The sequence below is a fragment of the Scardinius erythrophthalmus genome (assembly GCF_964197995.2).
Source record: "Scardinius erythrophthalmus genome assembly, chromosome: 14".
NCBI classification, from domain to species: domain Eukaryota; kingdom Metazoa; phylum Chordata; class Actinopteri; order Cypriniformes; family Leuciscidae; genus Scardinius; species Scardinius erythrophthalmus.
The window spans coordinates 17428707-17451763 of record NC_138234.1 but is presented as its reverse complement, the minus strand read 5'-3'; the positions used below and the strand labels follow the sequence as shown (position 1 = coordinate 17451763).

At 35.0% G+C, this 23057-nt stretch overlaps 2 protein-coding genes across 7 annotated transcripts; one reads left to right on the top strand and one right to left on the bottom strand.

Annotated features, from left to right (window-relative positions):
- Nucleotides 1–6827: 6827 nt before the first annotated feature.
- Nucleotides 6828–12959, bottom strand: LOC308702104 (uncharacterized protein). Of its 5 annotated transcripts, none has more exons than XM_081384758.1 (6): nucleotides 12899–12959; nucleotides 9101–9229; nucleotides 8687–9013; nucleotides 8203–8322; nucleotides 7916–7977; nucleotides 6828–7814 (listed from the first exon to the last, which is right to left on the bottom strand). In XM_081384758.1, the coding sequence occupies exons 2-6, from the start codon at nucleotides 9126–9128 to the stop codon at nucleotides 7686–7688; spliced, it is 666 nt and encodes a 221-aa protein (XP_081240884.1). In that variant the 5' UTR covers nucleotides 9129–9229; nucleotides 12899–12959; the 3' UTR covers nucleotides 6828–7685. The 5 variants fall into 5 exon arrangements, with proteins under 5 accessions (XP_081240884.1, XP_081240886.1, XP_081240885.1 ...); XM_081384760.1 differs by lacking the exon at nucleotides 12899–12959 and adding an exon at nucleotides 12521–12671; XM_081384759.1 differs by lacking the exon at nucleotides 12899–12959 and adding an exon at nucleotides 12147–12336.
- On the top strand, nucleotides 12915–18129 carry use1 (unconventional SNARE in the ER 1 homolog). Of its 2 annotated transcripts, none has more exons than XM_081384755.1 (8): nucleotides 12915–13095; nucleotides 13370–13419; nucleotides 13665–13743; nucleotides 13847–13999; nucleotides 14788–14803; nucleotides 14899–14929; nucleotides 15017–15179; nucleotides 17156–18129. In XM_081384755.1, the coding sequence occupies exons 1-8, from the start codon at nucleotides 12994–12996 to the stop codon at nucleotides 17336–17338; spliced, it is 777 nt and encodes a 258-aa protein (XP_081240881.1). In that variant the 5' UTR covers nucleotides 12915–12993; the 3' UTR covers nucleotides 17339–18129. The 2 variants fall into 2 exon arrangements, with proteins under 2 accessions (XP_081240881.1, XP_081240880.1); XM_081384754.1 differs by having other exon boundaries at nucleotides 14785–14803.
- The last annotated feature ends 4928 nt before the right edge of the window (nucleotides 18130–23057 follow it).

Below are 23057 nucleotides of genomic sequence, written 5' to 3'. Positions count from 1 at the left end.
ACATCATAAAACGCTCAGTAATGAATGAAGAGAGACGATGAGGAGATGACAGGATTACGTAAACTGTGAAAACAAAAGTGTTTATTAAATGACGATTATATTCTGAAAAAGTGAGGAAGCATGGCTTCCCTTGGCCTCCGCAAGAAAACGCCACTGAATATTAGTAATAATAGACAGTAGTCGGTCAGTTCAATTTCTGCATCAGCACTTCTGCTCAGATTCGTAGTAAACAATCTTACTGCAGATTTTCTACATAATATATAAATCTGCACGTCATCATGATGTGTGGATATCGCTATAAGTTACCTTCTGGGATAAGACTATTAAAATACTTTCTACTGAGATAACTAGGGTAGGGTGTCATTGAGTAAGTCATTTAGGCCTATACGTTAGTTCTCGTGAAAAATATAATGTGACTCTAGTAAATGTAGAAATCTGCAGTGATATCATCGTATTTACTCTGAATGAATTAATAAAGACATACACACATTACAACAGCTCAGAACATTACATTAGCACAGCACAATACATTACATTAACACATGTACATTTCTTTGCATATAGTAATGAGCTATAAACATAAGTGACTTCAAACGCTTTCCATTTACACTAGAAAAGTAAGAAAGTACGATCAACAGACTATTTACGAACACTCTCTGTACAGTTCACACGCCCTATAGCCCCCAAAAGACCTGTGTGGCATTTACAATGGTCACAGTCATACTCTTTACGAATAGAATAAGATTTCTAGAATGTACACATAAGCAATGAAACCATATAACATTTCCACTAATATTTACCCTTTACAACCAAATAACCATATTAAATTGATGATACAACAATCATAGAAAAAGTCTTAGATCTTTGAGTTCAGCTCATGAAAAATGGGGGCAAAAACAAAAGTGTTGCGTTTATAATTTTGTTCAGTGTATTAGACAGAAATTGTTTTTTTTTTTAATAATTTATTCATCAAGGCAAGAACAAAGAGAAGCAGTGAAAAGATAGACCTATTTCAAATTTTGCATTACATTCATGCTTAAGTAAACAAGCAATAACATCAGTCAGCCTAAAAAACACAACAATCAAGCTAATAATATTTTACTCATTTGTCAGAATATATTTCTGTTAGACTGTATGAGAGGATTCACTCTTGATCATGTTTGTCTAGGCTTTTTTCCAAAAGTGTTGTTGGTCAAATGGGACAGACGAAACTCCACTTCAGAAAACTACAGAATAATAATAAAATAATAATAATAATAATAATTAGCTGCTAATGTCCATGTAGAATTTAGTTTTTCTGTGATAAATTATAGATGTGTTTTACCTCTTCCTCATTTGTGCTGTAAAGCTGCTCCAGTTCCTCATCTTGATATTGTTGGTGTGTTTTCTTACACACTTGAAGTTTGATCTGCAATAGACCTAAAATACCAGCAACATTTCTGATTAAACATTACACAATTCATCACTAAAGAAATGTAACATGAAGCCTTTAAAAGAAAGATATTTTATATTATATATTATTTTTATTTGATACATAACCCAGAAATCGGACCTATTATTGCCAAAAACATCACAATGCTCGGTATGAAGTACAAAATCATCAGAGTTTGCTGTGTATTCGGACTTTGTGAGTTATTGTTCACTTCTGTCTGATTCTGATCTTGAGCAGCTTCTGTTAAGAACAGAAAATACAAGAGTTTTGTTTTTAAACATCAAACATGCATCAATATTACACAGACCTGATAAAAATAAATGTTGAAATACAAATTTGATACATAATGTGCATGATTTTAGATAATTTATTGATATAACAACAGATCAAAGATCATTTTATACACTTACCAGTGAAGTAAAGTCTGGTGCCATTGCTGAACTGTAGAGGGCCTGTTTTTACACAATAATATATTTCTAATTCATTCATAGTGATGTTACTAATAAATAAACGGCTCGAAATTAGTGATGAATATTTGTCTTTCAATCTTTCTTCATTGAATTGAGGTGATGTAGAATCTGATGTGAAAGTCCGCATTATCAGCACTGGAGAATCTGTCAGTTTCTGGAAAAACCAATAATCCTCTTTTACACCAATCTGACAGTCTAAAGTCACGTTTCCCCCTAAATTCACCCGTTTATCCCTTAAACTCGGTGTAGTCTGACACACCAGCAGAACTGTGAAGATAAAACACACACAGTAAAACACACAATACCTTCAACCAAAACTATCCAGTCATGTGAAGATCACAGTGAAAGTACATTGAGTAACTCAAACTTACAGAAGAGTAAAAGAGTAAAAACTCACTGCAGTGCTCAGCATTACACACGTCCAGTTTTATTTACAGTAGAAGGCCTATTTTCTGACACTGAAATATGTTAATAAACTATGGATATTGACACACACACACATACACTTTTGAACATTATATATTACTTTACATTACATTCGTGTTTAGTTGACAAACATCAGTCAATCTGAAACAAACAACAGTCAAGCTAAGAATATTTTACGCTTATTATTTAGCAGAATATACTTCTATTAGACTGTATGAGATGATTTACTCTTGATCATGTTTGTCATGGTTTTGTCTTTGGTTTTTGAAAAGGAACAAAAGTTTTGTTGGTTGGGTGGGACAGATGGAAATCCACTTCAGAAAACCACAGAATGGTTTAAAAAAAAAAACGTAAATGAGTTTCTAATGTCTGTAGAAAGATTTTTCATCATGTTAACTCATTCAGTTGATTGAATTAGGGATGTGTTTTACCTCATCCTCATTTCGGTGGTAAAGCGGTTTCAGATCTGCAATAGATACCAGCAACATTTCTGATTAAACATTCTAAACTTCATCACAAGGAATGAAGCTGTCAGGGTTCTGATGTGTATCTGTGTTTGTGTTACTATGAATTGTTTTTTCCCTGTCATTTGTCTCCTTGGTTACTGATTGATTAGCTTCACCTGATGCTGTTTTGTTTGAATAGTTCAATGTTATTTAAGCCCTGTGTTTTGTTCAGTGCTTTGTCCGATCTCATCTTATGAAGTTTGGTTGTTCTGTTCCCGTGTCTCTAGTTAAAGAGTTCTCTGAGTATTTTGTAATCTTTGTTTTCTGTTGTTAAATTGCTGCACTGAAATCCTAATTTTTTTGTTATCTTTGTCTCAACCAATCATGACAGAAGCATAAAGTATCAATTCATACACAACCCTTTAAATAAAGTCTTTTATATGTTATTTTATATATTACAGATGTAGATTCCTGAAATCTCACCTATTACTGCTAAAAATGTGACACATTTCAGTATGACGTATAAAACGAGTCTGCTGCGTCGTCTGATGGTGTGACTGATTGACTTCCGTCTAGTGCCGGTGCAGAACTTACAAAGAACTTGAAAAGAAGACGAGGTTTAACTGGAACTGAAGTATTTACAGAAGTATGTAAGGGGCCTTTAAATATTTATATCACTTCAGAATGAACATTTTCGGATCATTTACCCCCACGTCATCCAAGATATTAGTGTCTTTCTTTATTCAGCCGAAATGAAGGTTTTTGAGGAAAACATTCCAGGATTTTTCTCCATATAGTGGACTTCAATGGGGTCCAAGGGTTTAAAGGAGAACTCCGGTCAATTTTAACATTGAGCTAATTTTTTTGTACATTTGGAGTGCTGTCAGTACAGAGAACAACTACAAAAATCGGTGTTGCCTACACCGTGTTATCCTCTTTTTAAAATATGCACCCTGTTGACTTCAGTGGGGCACCATTGAAGTCAACAGGGTGCAAATTTTAAAAAGAGGATAACATGGTGTAGGCAACACCGATTTTTGTAGTTGTTCTCTGTACTGACAGCACTCCAAATGTACAAAAAAATTAGCTCAATGTTAAAATTGACCGGAGTTCTTCTTTAAAGGTCCAAATTGCAGTTTCAATGCACACTGTAAAAAGATTGCTGTAAATTTTACAGTAACTTACTGGCAGCTGGATGCCAATCATTTACTGTAAAATGTTTACAGTATTATTACTGTATTTTCAATTACAGTATTAGTATCGAGTATATTTTCATTTTTTTGTTTGTTTACCTCACTCCCCCCAAAAATCACAATAACTCATGAACATTTGTCCTTATAATATTCTTTTTAATCGTTGAACATTTTGTTTTTAGAAGTACAAATTCCAAATCTTGCATGTTGACTTTGTAAACGTTAGGTCAGTACGTCCACCTACGTCATGCGTGACCTTTCAACATGATTTCGTAGTGCGTGAAGTCGTGGAAGTGCAAGATGAGCATTTGTGGTTAAAGTATATAAATGTTGATTTTTTTTAGAAAATGACAGATGGTGTGGCTAGATAAGACCCTTATTCCTCGGCTGGGATCGTGTAGAGATCTTTGAAGCTGCATTGAAACTGCAATTTGGACCGTCAGCCCGTTGATAACCATTGAAGTCCACTGTATGGAGAAAAATCCTGGAATGTTTTCCTCAAAAACTTTAATTTCTTTTCAACTGAGGAAAGAAAGATGCAAAAGTATCACAGAATTATCACAGAGCATGCAATATGAAATTTTATGTATTATTTCATGAAAATCTTGACCTTGGCCGTTGGTCAATGAGCATCCACTGAATTGAACTGAGAACTTAAAAGTTTTGTGAAAGAGGGGCTTACGGCATAAGAACAACACCGGGGGAGTAAATGATGACAACTATCCCGTAGTTCTGTAAATAAAGGATTTAATTTACCCTCAACAATTATGTAACCTCCACATGAGCTTGATTTGAAATATAGACCCTAACAGCTCAGAACATTACATTACATTATCAACACATGTACATTTCTTTGCATAGTAATGATCTAGCTATAAACATAAGTGACTTCAAACGCTTTCCATTTACACTAGAAAAGTAAGAAAGTACGATCAACAGACTATTTATGGACACTCTCTGTACAGTTCACACGCCCTATAGCCCCCAAAAGACCTGTGTGGCATTTACAATGGTCACAGTCATACTCTTTACGAATAGAATAAGATTTCTAGAATGTACACATAAGCAATGAAACCATAACATTTTCACTAATGGCTATTTACCCTTTACAACCAAATAACCATATTAAATTGATGATACAACAATGCAGCTGGGATATTAACCACATGCTCATCTCTAAACACTGTTCAATGTTTTGTCCAACATGGAGGGTTGGCGCACTAATCGCAGAGCGCCCATGCTAATAATAACCATGTGCTGATGCTATGCTAATAGTTCAATAGTTAATTCATTCGCTTACGATACGTTTGAGGCTAACAATACACTGAAAATCACCTTAATGGAGTTTTTATTGGTTCTCTTGTCCATGTCCGTCCGTGTCAGCGGTTCGTGCAAAAATCGAATTTTTTGTTTACAAATATAAAGTGCTGGGTCGAATGCCAACTCAGTCCGTTGTTAAGGCCCGTTCACACCAAGGACGATAACTATAAAGATAACGATAAAGATATAATTCTAAAAATCGTTCTCCATATTAAAGAATAACAGAGTTCACACCACAACTATAACGATAAAGATATGAGGAACGATATCGTTGGCATCACTTTCAGAACGATTTTTTTTTCAGCTGTCAAACGATAAAACACTGGCAGTCAATCAGAATCCATTCTAATTTAAAGGTCTCGCGCATTTAAAATGGGGCGCGCGAGCGCGTGCTTAGAATAAAAAGACCGTTATCGTTCGTTGGTGTGGACGCATATATAGTTATCTTTGTCGTTATCTTTATAGTTATCGTGCTTGGTGTGTGAACGGGCCTTTGATCATGATTTAAGGTGGCGATCATAAGTCTACTGTAATAAGTCTACTGCTTACAATAGATTTGATTTGGCTTGTGTATAATAGGCTACATTATTATTTATTTTTTTGCGGAACATAAATGCAGAAGTTATGCAGAATGACAATGTAATGACAGCACATTTTCTATTTATATCACTATCTTAACTTCTGTGGTAGATTTTTCTTCTATTCTACCTGGGTCTCGTCTACAATCGACGTCCCCGAAAGTCTACAGTCGACGTTAGTTTCATATAAACTCTACTTGTAGAATAAAAATAAGCAATAATAAACAGACAGACTTAAGCAAATGTCCTTTAAATGCTTTAATCACGGCCAGGAGAGTAGCCTACTCGAGTAATTGTCAGAGAATCTCACCGAAAAAGAAGAATTCATCAGGTTTTAAAGACAGACAACAAAATAATCGTGACTAACAGTCACCTTCTAGCAATATGATTGGTTCAATTGGATAAGCAAGCCCCCCCTTTTTACCCTCTGTTACTGGCATAAGCAAAAATATCTTGAATCATCAAAAAAACATTGTATGGGTTAAGAGTTCATCTGATTACTCAATATATCATGACATAATACAGACAGTATATTTTTGATTTTGTCACGATTAGCACTTGAGAATTTTCCATAACACAAATAGGCAAAGAACAGAACATCTTTCATTATTTCAAAGTGTTAGAATGTTAGGCCCAACAGGGGAAGTAAGATTAAGTAAAAGTAAACATTATTCATTGAATTTACTAAAAAAAATTATCGGAAGTGGTTGCACACAATTGATTTTAGCTGCATTTAAACAAATGCATTAAGTTGAACTAAAATTTATTAAGTATCATTTTAATATAATTTTTTTCAGTGAAACACGATTAGTCTAAGATAGTTTACTATCTTATCTATTAAAAATTCATCACACTTCTCTTTTTGTGTTTAAAGAAAGATAGTCATGTGGTTTTATGTCAACACAAGGCTGAGGGATGACAGAATTGTTATTTTTGCCATTTTACATTTTTTTTTTTTTTTTGATCATTATGAGGTTACAATTACCATTGCAAGAGTTTCATTTTCACATGAGCAATCAGGATTTGGAGGACCAGGAGTGCCACTTAAAAATAAGTGTATACATGATGGTTATTGTAGTTCTAGACATGCATTTGTTCATCTCAATTGCACAAAGATTCAGTATTCCTCAAAATAAATCAAAACAGTTAAATTCAAACTTAGAATATTATGCAAACCTGCAATAATTAAATGTTAATTTGCACAAATATACTTTATGTATTTAATCTCACTTTATTAACCAATGTCTTTGCAGCTGACATTTGATCCAATTTAACCATTAATGAGCAAAAATGACTTGTGAGTCACATATGTGTTTCATTTTTTTGTTTTTATTGCAGAAGAACAGTAAGAGGTCTGAAATCGCATACTCTAGATACTTAATTTGAATAATTACTCCACAACCGCTAAAAAAGTATGTTCTGTATAGCCGTGAATCTGCATTCGGCCTGAGGCTTATTCATATCACTTTTGGTGTGAAAGAGCTTTTACATTAGCCAAAAATGTTACTTTTATTTATTCATTTATTTTTGTTATTAGAAAACAAACAAGCAAGCCCAGCCCAGGCGAGAAAAAGTAAACCAAAATTAACGCAACATTACATTACTAGCAATTAGTTACTTTTTTAGGGAGTTACGCAATATTGTAACGCATTACTTTTAAAAGTAACATTCACTACATCCCATTTCACTCAATTAATAGCAACTCAGAAAGAGACATAAACAATCAAAAACATTACAAAGTTGATATATTCAAAAGCTTTCAAACTTGATTGACATTTTAATGTTAAAATCAGCACACAATTCAATTCTGATCATTAGAATCAAACAGAAATCAATCTTTCATATGTAGACTCAGAGTATGGCAGCACTAGATATTCATGATCGGTCAGTGGATTCTGAGGAACAGCAGTGCCGTTGGTCTGAATGGACGTTATTCTTCTGTCTGAAATCTAAACGAATGATAAGAAAAAATCATCATTAGCTGCTAATTCCCATTTATAACTGAACTGAACTGAATTATTAATATAAACAGCAAAAAGACATGTCTTACCTGCTGAAAATTTACATATCTAGGAATTTTCCTAGACCGTTTACGGTTCATAATTAATAAACCTATAATCCGCAAAATATTCTCTGATTAAATGCTGTCAGGCAAACTTACATAAAAAAGTTTTTTTTAGCAAATTGATTATAACATAATAATATCAATATATTATAAATATATATTTAAGTATTTCATATCATTTATATAATAAATATGTCAAATAAGCTTAAGTTTAAAGGTAATTTTCCTGATTTAGATATATTGTGATTTAAAAAAAAAAGTTATATACTCACCTATCACTGCAGCAAACAGCACAAGCACCAGCAGGGTGAACACGACAATCAGGGTCTGATTTGCACTCTTATCTTGTGGGGGATTTTTTTGCTCTGGTTCATCTGGACCTTGGGGGGCTTCTGTGTTTTCGAGAAACGTTTTATCTTTTACAGATAGTTTGGATAGTTATTCAACTTTTTGTCATGCATCCTTGCCATTTAGAATGCAAAATAACTTTGAATAAATAACATTATTATTATTATTATTAGAAATTATGATTATATAACAATAATAATGTATCTCCGGTATATATTTTTTCCAACTGACTAACAGTGGTGAACAGTTTGGTAGGAGCACCGCCCTCTTGAGGTACATATTTAAAAAAGTAAAGTATCAAAGTATCATTTGTTGTTGGAATAATTGTAGTGCAAAACAATTATTTAAAATAACAACAATAATAATAAAGCTCTCAGTTGTATAAATGTATTGCAGTTTAATGCTTACCAGTGGTGTCCATTCTAATTCCGTCACTGATCTCTAAAGCCCAGCCTGGTTTAATACAGTAATAAGTTCCTAAATCATCTTCAGTGACAGTATTGATAATTAATTGGCTCCTGCTTCCCTCTGAATATTTGTTGTGGAATTCTTTGTCGTAATATTTAGGCTTATCCGATCCAAATGTTCGCAGTATCATCACTGGACGAACTGATGGTTTTATCACAAACCATATAACAGCTTTACATTTAAACTCACAAGCTAAAGTCACACTCTGTCCTAAAGTCACCTGTTGATCAGTTACACCTTCTGTGTGTTGAGAACACACAAACACACCTGAACAAACAGAAAACACAACACTCAGATTATCTGATCATGACAGAATCACATTGAATCACACAAAATGACAAGAAATAAACTTACAGAGGAGTGAAAGCAGCAGAGTCTTCATTCTGTGATCTTGTTGAACGTGTTCAGGTTGAACTTGTGTGGAGATTGATGCTGTGTGTAACTTCTCTTAGAGGAAGTGTTTCTGCTGAGCTTCAGAAAATACTAAATAAAACGGAAGAAATGATTAAATTTACACTTACACTGACCTCACTTTTGTTTTTTGGAAATGGGAGTAGATCATGTTTGTGTCATTTCCTGGAGATTCATCAAGATCTTTTTATAGATGATCAGTTAAGAGACACAAACAAAACTGAAAAACAGCTTTAGTTCAATCACTTTCTGCTTTTAAGCATGAATAAAAGTCTATCAAGTCTAACAGTCTAAAAGTCTTGCAAAAGAGTTTGATGTGTTTAATTTGTGACACGCTCTCTGGACGTAACCGGCGTAATAGTGTTTTTCCTTGACGCCTCGCAATGGCTCTGGCCACAGTCAATCATGCTGCATGCTGATTGGCTCACTGACGTTGACGAGATAAACCGCTTAGGTATCGAAATTTGGTACCAAACGACAAGAGATTTTTTGATACTCGAAGGTACGGAGGCAAATCGGTCAGTATTGATTACCCTCACCTGTTCCTAGTTAGCCTCTCTTTATGCTGTGCATTGATACCGCAGTGTTTTCCTTGTTCAGTGTCTGGTGTTTTACTTGGTTTGTTTTCAGTTCTGTTTTCGTCTGCATTCCCCATGTTTGGATTTACTCTTCAGTTTTATTTTCCTGCCTGGATTTACTCATTTATGTTTGTTAATAAACATTTTTGTGTTGCATTCCCTTACGAAAAGAAAATATATTTCCCAATATGAATGATCAATGTATTAAATGATATAACAGTATATTTGAAACTATAAGAATAATATATTGTGTTAATATATTACAACATATCGAATAATACATAAGGAATTGCCGATTTGCATATATTGAAAAATATGTGACAATAAATTTACTAATATATCATAATGTATGTAATTTCATATTCAGTAATACACTTCATAATATATAGATGTATATGTGATCATATCTGGTACTGCATGTGTAATATATTGCAATATAAACACACATATATAGAGAAATATATAATTTAACATATTTCTTATATTCTATAATTATTTACTTTATAAATGTTCCATATTTTCAAGCTAGTTAACAAAAGCACAAGCACACCTGCATGTACTAACGTATTTAACCAAAAGACTATCAATGTGCTGAGGAGTGCACAGCCATTACTTTAAAAAAATAGTAATTATAGTCTTAATGTTATTCGGCCAATCGTCAACCGAACCAGTATAGATCATTAAATACTAACAGATCTCCACTTATATTAATATTGAGCAAAACACATCAAATAACACTTAGTTTTAACATTAGCTCTCCTTTAACAGTCAGAAACAAAGCATGCTGGGAACTAGAAGTCTGTTGTAACTTGTTCCGTGAATGTGTGTGTATGTGTGAACATACATTCCTATGGGAACAACATGTATGTGCAATATATGTACACAATAAATGATACAACTTTGTGAATATTACATGTAATGCTATTTTTTGTCTTCATTTATAAATATTTTATATGTATTAATATATAGCCATACATGGTCAATGCATATATTGCAGTATGTTGAAAAATATAAAATATAATATATATCGCATTATATTTTGCAGTATATTCCCATATATTTTTGTTCCGTAGGGGTTTATACTCTACTTTAGAACGCCAGAACAAAAGCAAATGGATCCAGCAGTTGTGCCCCCGGGAGCTTGTCCCCTTCTCCTCTGTCAGGGGAATCGTTTGTGTTTGGGCCGCACACACCTCTGTATTTTGCTCGAGGAGATGGCGTCCCCTGCAGCTCCTCCTATCGTGGCCACGGAGGCATTTTCTAAACTTTCTGAAGGCCTTGCTATGGCCATACATGCTGCTTATGAACTCTGTGAACTCTTTTTGCACCACTGCGTAGGCCGTCTGTGTTCAAAAAACAGTCTGTGTTCTGAGATGAATGCTTATGACTGCACATGTGCATTGGTCCATCCTAAAACTAAATTTATGAGACCATTATATTTCAGATTTAGGGCGGGGAGGCAATTCAGCTGCATAAGCTTTCGGATGCAGGCAACCCATGACAGTTGAGCTATATATATAAAAAAATATAAAAAATTGGCATTTGAATTTTGCAGTTGGTGGTCTGTTTGTGTGTAAATATAAGTTCTTAATCAACTTTTTCCACAGCTTTCAGACATAACCTGATAGTGTACTTATATTAGTACCGTTTGTTGTTTTTTTTTTGTTTTTTTTTAATTATACACGGGTTTCTTGTATACAAACTATACCGGATGCGCGCGCATCCAGGAGGCAGAAAACCGCTATCTGTTATGCCGAGTTCTGTAAAAGAACATTGTAATTAACGTAGATTTCGCATTGTTTGTAATTTCTTGTTGACTCAATAATAAACTGCAATTTCAGAGTTGGATCTGTTTGTTTGTGTCTCATATTTAAAACGTCCAACTGTTTACGAATCAAAATCCGGACATAATGTGATGCATGTATGAATTATTATGTTAGACTAAGTTAGTAATGTAATAGCCAATGTTAGCAGTGCAGCATCTCTAGACCCCGAATTTGCTTTTATATAAGTGAACTTTGTTTACGTTACTTTACGACCTGCAACATTTCATGACACATATAACGTTACTTTACTGTAAATCAAAGATTTGACGATGGATTATGTGAGAAGCCATTAGTACCTCCGACCGTGGCGATTATAATCTATATATAAATATTAAAAAACTTAATCTCAGCAATGGTGAGATCTTACCGGATCCCTGCGCAATACATGACGATCTTTGGATTGTGGATGACAAGAGGTGGCCAGCAATTGTATGGCCTGATATATATAATTATCTTATTCAGACACCAAGTGTGTATACAAGAGAAATGATTAGAGCGTACAAATCCCTTGATGCATACAACTATATACGTGCTATGTGGTCATGTGCAGCTCGTCAAATTATGAATAGAAAGAATATAACATACAACTTCCTCCTTCTGTCCCACTCTTCCATTCGCCTAGATTTGGAATTACTTACAACACGTATAATTTAAATGAGCAGATAAAACACAACAGATAGGCCTGCATGTAAATAAATTACGCAACAACTCCTTGGCATTTTGACTTAGCGACAACAAAACCACTTTGCTACTAGCTTAAACCCTTTACTCCGGTACGAAGACCGCGGGTCTTTTGCCTCTTGGTTGCGTGCGCAAGCAGTGATGACGTCGCCGAGAAACCCATGTATAGAACTAAGCATTACATAAAAAGAGGCACCAAAGTATGTAACTCCAATAGAAAAAAGTAAACATTCACAAGTTAAATATCATAACATTTTACAATAGATGTAGCAGGCTACCTTTTACATTTTTCACAGCCTTAGTCTATAAGTTACTTCATTAACAGAGCAAGTTCGTTTACAGAAAGCCTTATAGAAAGGAGGCATGATAATGTCATTCGGAATAATAAAGTTTACAAAACCGACAGTGTACTTTTATATTAAGGCTCGTAACGGATTTTTTCCACGTGATCTGAAGAAGCTGTGACGCTTGACGTCAGACTTAACCCCTACAGCTTCAGTTGATCTTTAGAAAATATTAAATAAACCACATGGGCTCACTGAAATGATGCAAGTTCATTTTTATCCTTGTTGTTTTCTTACTGTCGACATTTGCAATAGATATTGCATCAAGGGACTTTTAATTTGGCCTAAAAAATTACGTATTTAAGTTCTTACCAAGCTTTCCTGCGTCACCTAGAAGGACTCTTCATTTGTCCCTCGGTTCCGCCTTGTATGTAAAACTCGCGCGACTTCCGCTTTGAGTGTTAAATATGGCCACGTCCAGACTAGAGATCAATTTCATCAGGTTATTATCGCGCTGTGAATCTCTGGCTTCAGAGAAAAGAGGCGAAACAGAATGGAGACTAGAGAAGGTAATTCATAACAACATTAAATTTACGTTTTATCTGCGTTTGAAGTAAATGTTTTTGTTTTACACAAGACGATTTTCTGCATGAAAACAGCAAAGCAATAATACCAGCCCCATTTATATATGAATTACGTGTCATAAACAATACAAGCATTCGTATTAATGGAACATACGCTAGAAATAGTTCATTTCTTATTATCTCAATGCAATATTTTAAGTATTTTTAGAAGAAATATCATATTTAACAGTTTATTTTTGATTTTTTTTGTCTTTTCAAGTATGTTGGTGCTCTGGAGGAGATGCTTGTAGCCCTTAAAAAGAGTTCAAGGTATGATTATATAACATTACAGACAATAATGTGTCAACAAATCATAGCAATGAGTGAAATAATTATAAACCATTTCAACATTTATTGTGTGAAAATATTTATGTCAATGAATCTCAAGGTGATGACAGCTACTAGTTGTTCTCCTATATTTGTGAAACATCTCAGACTGTGATATATAAAGTACTACAAACATAAATGTGTATATATATTACATAAATAACAGAAAATATTTCTGATTTTCCCAGCAAACCAACACCGGAAATACTGACAGACTACAACCGCAAGGTGGACTTCCTGAAGGGTCTCTTAGAGGCAGACAAACTGGTCAGTCATTATATTATTTGTTCACTGTGTGATCAATGACAATAGGCAGATAATGCATCATGCCAATCATAGTACGGTAAATAAATGTTTTGTTTGCTTTTAGCCGTCTCCAGCAGAGAAGTCTTTAGCGAATCAGTTTCTGGCTCCTGGACGGACGCCTACGATATCCAGCGAGAGAACGCCGGCCAGTAAGACGGTGCACATACAGAGTAAAGCGAGATGTACTGAAGAAATGAGGAAGGAACTAATGAGCACCGTATGACTCTTACCTCTTTACACTACAAATGTACCTTTTATATATTCATGGAGTTTTTTTTTTTTTTGGTTATATGATATTAAACAATTTGTAACAATATATTATTTTTCTTTCATAAAGCCAAAAACTACCTAAACATCCTTCAAACAAGAACTTTACAAAAACTTTTTTTATAAAAAGTTATACTAGTGCTGTCAAATTGATTAATCGTAATTAATCACATCTAACATAAACATTTGTAAATATATATATATATATATATATATATAGTGTGTGTATATATATGTTTATGTATATGTGTATATAATATATATATATATGTGTGTGTATAAAAATGTCTATATGTATAATGTTATTATATATATATAATAAATATACACACATTTACAAACTTTTATGTTAGATATGATTAATTACGATTAATCAATCTGACGGCACTTTAGCATAAAACAAGCAACAATATTGTCAAAAAACAAGTCTTAACTGTTATTTTTGAATAAAATGAATTACCATTATGATTAACTTTTATTTTAGTTTTATTTATTTTAGTACCTTAAGTTAAACTAATTGTTTTCTATATTCTCTTTCATTTAATGTTTATTTTATAAGTAGCAATGATTTTTTAAATAGTTTGGTAACAGTAATAACCCTGGTCTTCGCAATATTATATCCTAGGAATTTACTTGAGACAAAAATACTGAATAAGAAAATAAACATTTTCTTTTGCACTTTTTTACAGTGTAAAAATGTATATTTTTACTGACTCTTCTCTTTCCTCTTCTTAGCAGGGTGTGTCAAATTCCGGTAAGCTGTGTTTTGTATTTTGATTTAAATGCTAAATTTTAAGAAAGTAAATAACAGATATTGATTATGCATTTTTCTTCGTTCTTCTTGGTTAGGATCACTGGAGACGGATCTCAGACACAGAAAGTAGGTTATGCTGTCATTGATTTTCTATTGAACGCGTGGATGTCGTCGGTATCTACGGCATTGGGTTAATTTCTCCTCATTTCTCAGGAGTTTTCCTGTAGACGAGCGACAGTCGGCGACAGAGCTGGATGCTATCCTACAGCATCATAACAATCTCCAGGAGAAACTGGCCGATGACATGCTGAACCTCGCTCGCAACCTGAAGAACAACTCGCTCGCGGCTCAGAACATCATAAAGCAGGACAACCAGGTCTCACGTTTTTCTTATCTCCCTTATATTAATTATAACCAGCTCAAAAGAATGGAAGAAAAAAGCATGATTCAATAATAAAGTATATTATTGGTGATAGTAAAATTATTTTATTTTTTTTACATTTTCAATTTATGTATAGAAAAATAAGTGTATATATATATATATATATATATATATATATATATATATATATATATATATATATATATATATATATATATATATATATATATATATATATATATATATAGGAAAGTGTCTCCATATCTCCAGCTTCATGTTTTTCAATTTTACAACATATTCAAGCTTATTATTATTATTATTATTATTATTATATGCTATTCATTGTTTTAAAGAAAGTCACCATAATAAAGACCATGTATAAAATGTAAAGTAGCAGTTTGAAGAGCTCATTCGTGGAATATTTGTTGTGTGTCCACTAGAGGGCAGCAGCATATTAGTGTAGTTTTACACTCACTATTGAGGATTTTAAAGGGGACATATCATGCTAAATCCACTTTTTTAGCCCTTAAATGCATTTTGTTGTATATTTGGAGTGTTTAGAAGTACAGAAAAGTTGAAATTATTCTCTTCAGGTGCTTCGTTGATATTATTATATTCTGTTTTGGCCATTTTTTCAACCTGTTCCGATTTTTCTGTTATCTATGACGTTTTCTGAACTATTACGTCACAGTATTTGCAGCGGAACTGCCAAATAAAGACATTGACTTCCGGCCCAACACTTCGAGCAATCCGCCATTTTTATTTCTCGCTGCAATTTTGTAGTCCAAGCTAAAAGATGCAGAAGTTACGAGAGGGTAAGTTAAAATGTTTGGTTGTTGGATCTAGTAACCCACACGCTTCATTACACCGTCTAATGTAGATGAACTGCCGCGCTTGTGACAGGAGCATGTTTAACTGAAAGAACGAGCAGAGAGAGAGACCTGGTCGCGCGCACGCACTCTCTCTCTCTCTCTCTCTCTTCGGAGCCAGGCGAAAGTGTAAACAAGACATCACCGTCTCCAAACTAGACGCTGTCTTGCTCTCTCTCCCTCGCACATATTAATCAAAAGAAATCGACACGGTGGTAAAAGGCCGGAAGACCAAAGTTTCATGTGTAAATACAGTAACACACCATTGCGATACATCCATATGAAGACGTTGTTCTGCAGGTTCGTCGTCTTCATTTTCATCTCGCTCCGGCTCCGACTCTGGCTCGAACATGTAAGGCTGGCTGGACAAGTCTTCCGTTGTTAACATTTCGTTAATAACGTGTGAATAAAAAGTTTCTGTGCCGCTAGATAATCATATCTCTGCTATCAAACTACAAAAATGGCCGAACGGGGTGGAGTTGAACCGAGTGTCACCTCTGCATCCTGGAGAGGGGGCGGGGTATGAAGTGTCTCAATTGTATTTAAAGAGACCGCACCAAAACGAGTTGCTCTCAGACGCACATCAGAAAAGGGGTAGAAAAGGGGCCTGTGGAGCTATAATAATGAGGAATTCAGACCCAAGCATTGCAGTTCTGCTTTATATAGACTACAAATGTATGATTTATATGTAAAAAGGAACGATTTAAAAGCATGATATGTCTCCTTTAAAGGGATAGTTCACCCAAAAATGTAAATTATGTAATTTATTCACATAATTATGACTTTCTTTCTCCTGTTGAACACAAAAGAAGATATTTTGAAGAATGTTGGTAGCCATTGACTTCCATAGTAGGAAAAAAAAATACCATGGAATTGTGTCCATCAACTGTCTGGTTACCAACATTCTTCAAAATATCTTCTTTTGGTTCAACAAAAGAAAAAAACTCTTACAGGTTTGGAATAACTTGAGGGTGAGTAAATGTGACAGAATTTTCACTTCTGGGTGAACTAACCCTAGCCATTCTTAAAATAGCCTATAAAAGTTGAATGTCCTATAGCATTGAACACACTGTAAAATGTTCTCCTTCTCCTCCTTTTTAGACCCTCACTCAGTCCATGCGTCAGGCCGACATGAACTTCGAGAAGCTGAAGACCGAGTCGGATCGCCTGGAACAGCACGCCAAGAAATCCGTCAACTGGTTTCTGTGGCTGATGCTGATCTTGGTCTCCTTCACGTTCATCAGCATGATCCTGTTCATAAGACTGTTCCCGAGACTCAGATGATGTTCGTCATCATTAGATGTGCTAGATTTAATTTATCAATAACAGCAGGTTTACGTGTAGACACTAGCCAATGGTCGTAGAGTTGACTGAAAGCCTCAATCTCTCGATGTCATTCCCGTGAAAATCGACATTACCTGCATGCATGTCATGAAGAACTCGAGTGTAATCCCTGTGACGCAGCTAATTCTAGATTACCATCAAAAACATGTAATCTGATGATAAAGCTAATTTTGAGACACGCATTTTAGCTGCTTACAAAGTTTTCCCTGAATTGTCGCTATTCCCAACATAAAGGTTCTGTTTATTATACAGATATGGTCAAATATGATCACGTTTTGAAATGCTTGACTGACCGTTTCATCAGAGTTAATCAGTTTCTCACATATGAACGCTAAAAACGAACCGAGCTGTTTTAAGGTCCAGTGGACTTGTCCAGGCTTGCCGTGTCAATCAGGAAGTGTTCTGACAAGCATGCAGGAAGTATTTTTGCTAGTCGGAAGCACAGATGGATACTGTCTTCTCCACCCAGAGTGTACATGCTCCATATTTAGCTGCTAAAGATCTATTTGTGCTTGTTCCCTGTATAGCACACGGAGTGTTAAGTATTGCTCCGATAGACGTGTTTGTTCAACTGTGCAGCTCTTTTAATGGATCTATTAATGTTCATCTGAAACGGATGGTTATTGATTTGTTTTTATGTCCTTGTGCTTTTGTTCGCTCCTTTAATTGATTCTTCATCTGTGAGGAAAAAACAGCATATTATTTTAATAAAACAATTTGCAGTCATCCTATACTTGGTGTCTAATTTTATGTTTATTTTATTTTTTTCACAAGTAGACCTACATTGTGGCTATAAGGTGCTGTCAGAGCAACCGTTGTATCGCAAATTTTTTCCTGGTGAAATCAAGTCATTTTAATAGGAACCCACGTGATCTGGAATTTCACCTGAGCGTGGAAGGGTTTCCCACGCATGATGTCATGTCAAATCGTCGCATTGACCACCAATAGAAAGCCGGTTTGCCTTTTGAATGCCGTTTTATCTTTTTAATAGTTTATATTTCTCATAATTAATTCTTTTTAGGCCTAAACAGTTTGTAATATTTTACGTTTTTGCTTTTTTATACTTTATACTATTTATCATATATTAAAGTAGGCTATTTTCGGAGAGGCTAGCAATAGCGAGCTAGCTTTGAAAGCATAAGATCCCGTCCTCCCTTCAGAGCGTTTTCAAAGACACGTCTCCTTCAAAACACATGAATGCGCACAGCGGGGAGCAAACAAAAGCATCTCCAGAGACGGCGTTAAACCTTCTCATGTCTCAAAGCACATAACATTAATAATGAACATAAACAACTTAGAGCTGTACCACCTGACTGTTGCAGATTCATTTCAGTGTTGGCAGTGTTGCCATTGAAACATATAAATTCGAGTCACGCTCTGAGTATAATGTCACAGGTTTCCATCTCTTCTAAATTATGGGGTAAACGCAGCATAAGCTTGTTTTGGTTCAGGAGGAACTATAAAAGGTGACTGCTGTTTCGTTTGCGGTGCTCAGTGACTGATGTCTGTCTAATGGGCCTTTCACACAGGACGCGGTATGCGCGGCGCTTGCCGCCGGGTTCAGCGTTGCCCTTCAGATACAACGCAATTTGCGCTGCGCAATGACGTAGGCGGAGTTTTAAAAACTTTTAGAGGGAGCTCTATTACTGTTGTTCCTCCTTTCGGTCAGCAGCAAACAATGTATCTGTTCCGTTCTACATTTATAATGTTACAAAAGATTCTATTTCAGATAAATGCTTTCCATTCATAAAAGAATCCTGAAATAAAAACGGTTTTCAACAGTCATAATAATCATAAATGTTTCTTGAGCATCAAATCCTCATAAAATACTGATTTGTGAATACAGCTTTCCTGACGATATTCCTATACGACCTCAAACTTGTCTCGTACAGCTCAGGAAATTCCGACACACACAGTACTAGACGTTCATCCATTTTGATTTCCGTGCTTGTTTGGATCCCCCGATTCTATTGGCCGCGCTGGTAATCGTCACAGAGCGCAGCGGCAAAAGTTTAACTATTTTGAACTTTGACCGCGGCATGCGCGTGAGCACGCCAATGATGCGCACCGCTGCGCTTGCGCTTTGGTCGACGCAGCAACAAAACGTCCTTGCGCGGCGCAAGCCATTGAGATGAATGGGTTTTATAGCGCAGCGCCGCGCATACCGCGTCCTGTGTGAAAGGCCCATTACTCTTCATTACATGAGACGTGCTGATGACGTGTGATATCTGCATGGAGGTATGGAAATGTGTTGACAGGCAGGTAGGGCAATAAAATGTTCGTCCAATCATTGCATTCGGTCCGATTACAATGATTGGACGAACATTTTATGGTCCTACGCCTTCCACAGACAATATGTATACGAGACCAGTTAAACTTATTGATTGCTATTAGGATGTGAAGAGATTTTCAACTAGCATAACAACAAATGTTTCTGGAAGAAATCGCCTACCCTGCCTTTAACTTTGTTGAATTGCATTGTGGCAACATGTCTTAGCTAATAAATTAATGACCTGTAGGCCTATCTTTTCCCCCCTGAACACTGATGGGAGAAATTGCTTTTTTGTAGTCAAAACTGTAAGATTTGTGACATAGACAGTGGTGTTCAATAAACCTAACCTGAGAAGAATTCACTTGAGTAAAAAAGTGCGACAATTTGCCCCAGTCATAACAACTTTTCTTTTGCTAGCCTATATAGGAACAACACATCTGCATTTCATCAGGTAGTATTACGTCTTTTAAAAACTATTTTATGTTCGGAAAAAAACGCTGATGTACATGGAAATTTATGTACTTTGGAATAATGTTCTTTATGACCCCTGTCGTTGTTAGCTTAGCAGTCCCCTAATGCATCATAAATCATTGTTACTTTGACACAAGACTCCTGTGGACCCAAAGGCCTAATTTTTCCAAAACCAGGTTGATCTACCTTTGAAGTAAAGCGAGCAGATAAAGTAGCTGTGAGCTTTAATTTCGCGGTTCCTGACAGGGAAAAGCTCTGATCCAGGCCGCGGGTTAGCTGAGGCGAAGGGATTGAAGCGACACCTCCGCCGGGCCGCGGGCCTCCGCTCAACCCCCTGGGAACCCAGCAGGTGCTGCAGAGTTCCTGGAAACCGCTCAAGTTCACTGAGATTAAGACACAATAACCCGCCTTCTCAGTAGATCTTTAACCGTAACATGGAACAGCTTTTACTTGATTAATACGAAAAAAAAACCTGATTAAATCGTGTCATTTTTGGTCACGATTGTAAAAACGCGCTTGGCGCTGCCAAAGCCGATGTTTTGATCCAGCGAGTGGTATCTTCCCAAGGTCGATTCTGACGTCAAATGTTTTGTGCAACATTAACAATTGAAACATCAAGGTCAAACTTGTCCCACCAAAGGTTACGGACTGGTTTGCGTGCATATTTCACAACTCTCCGTGATTTTTGGATTGTTTATGAGTCATTCACTGAGGCAAGACATTTTCATGTCGGGTTTATGTTAAGTTTTGAAGTCGGTGAATAAGCAAAGACAGTTCTGTGGAGTGCGGGGGGCGGAGGGCTTGTTTAAAACAAAGTTGTTGCAACATGTCCCAGCAGGAAGTGCAGTGTGGGAACGCTCTTCTGCTTTGATCCTCGCAGAAGGAGTCACTATAATTACGCCGTTGGTCCTCCAGGATGGGTGGTATGGGGGATCTGCCCTCCTGTAAACACTAATGGTGAGCAACACAGAGGAAGTTGTTCAGGAAGCTGTTTGGTTACCTGGTTTCTGGTTCTTTCCTCCTTGGTGTTGTGGTAAATAACCTCTTCTGTTCTGAAACTGTACTGGCCAAGTCACTCATCTTATCCAGTTCATATCTTGCAGCTGTTCTGTTTATGGTTGTGTGTCATTGTAGGTACACTCACCGGCCACTTTAAATAAACTTCATGCCTAATTGAAAAAATTAAGTTGTGTTTACTTAATAATTTTAAGGCAACGGGTTTCCTCAATTTTTTTAAGTTTAGTCAACTGATCACTTTTTACTGTGTAGATATACACCTTAGTTGCCTTACGAACTGCCTTAATTCTTCATGACATTAACTCAATAAGGAGCTAGAAACATTTTGCAAGATTTTGGTCTATATTAACATGATGCAACAATAGCATTTGTCGGCTCATAGATAGATAGATTCACTTGATAACTTCCTCTTTTCCATGTATGAACGATACACACATTTTGATGTGGCAAGAGTTCAAATTTACTGTAGGAGTGTCTTAACAAATGTTAGTGGACATCAGATCTATTCATTGTTCTAATAATGTCAATATCCCACTTGTGTTATTGACAAAGGGGTGTATGAAACAGCAAATCAATATTTGCTCTATATCAATGTTTGTTCATTTGCTTGTGTGTTTCTTTTAGTTAAGTTATGGCTTTTAAAAGTCCATATGCAAACAAAACCGGTGTGGCCGGGTGCATCAATAGCATATTTTCCTTTTTATGTGTACTTATCTATACATATTTCTGCCTCACAATTATTTATTTAAACGTATTCAAATTTTCCTGCAACTTAAACTTTGAATTTAGTGTTTTATGTTAAAGGTTCAGAATTCAGTACTTCAAATTATCACGCATAATATTATATGTAACAAAGTGAATCTCTTGACAACATTTTGAGGTTCACCGCATCAACATCATTAGCATAATGATCTATAAATGCTTTCAAATTTGAATAATAAATTTTAGTTTTTCTGCAGCATGAGAATGAGGATTATTTTTTACATTATGCAAATACAAATGTGATTTTTAATAGTATGGTAATGAGAAGTTCTCATTGGCTGTGAGAACAGAAAATGACATGCACGCATCATCTGACAGGTGTGTGTGTGTGTCTGGTTGATGTAGGGTGACGGGAATAATCTGATCACAGAAATCATTTTGGATTACTGGTGTTAGAACAGTCAGTATATGAGCTCTTGTATAACAGATAGATTAATCACAGCTTTAAAGCAAACAAGATGTTCTGTTCCTGAGTGCTTTCACAGATTAAACTGTCCAATTAAATTACATTTATGTTTTAGGCAGACGCCTTCATGTCACAGGGACTTCAGTGGCAAATCATCGCCTTCAATGTTAATACGCTAACAGACATCATTTCTGTTCAAACAAGTCACATTTCAGTCTCCCAGAGACTTTAGGTTATTACTAAAACTAAAACCTTTTTTTTTATTGGCAAACATAAAAAAAATGTAATACTTAAAATAAAATTAAATCTTATTTTATTAAACTTATTTTATTTAATCTAGTTGACAAAGAAACGTTTATAATTTTCATTTAATTTGATAAATAAATAATAAAAATAATTAAACTAAAATACTAAAATAATTTAAACTAAAATCAAAATATAAATGAATAAAAACTATATAGACATTAAAAAATAAAAAAAAGGTGTACTAAAACTTTCATTAAAATGAAAACGGAAATTATAAAAATAAAAAATTATTCTAAATATTAGTAAAAACTATGATAGTAAATCAGTAATACTAAAGTAAACACATGAGAGATGAAAGCCAGTGTAGAAGACATCACAAAAATATTATATTATATTAATTATATTATTTTATATTATATTATATGATATTATAAATAATATTTCTATATATTTTATTTATTTACAAACTTTTATGTTAGATGATT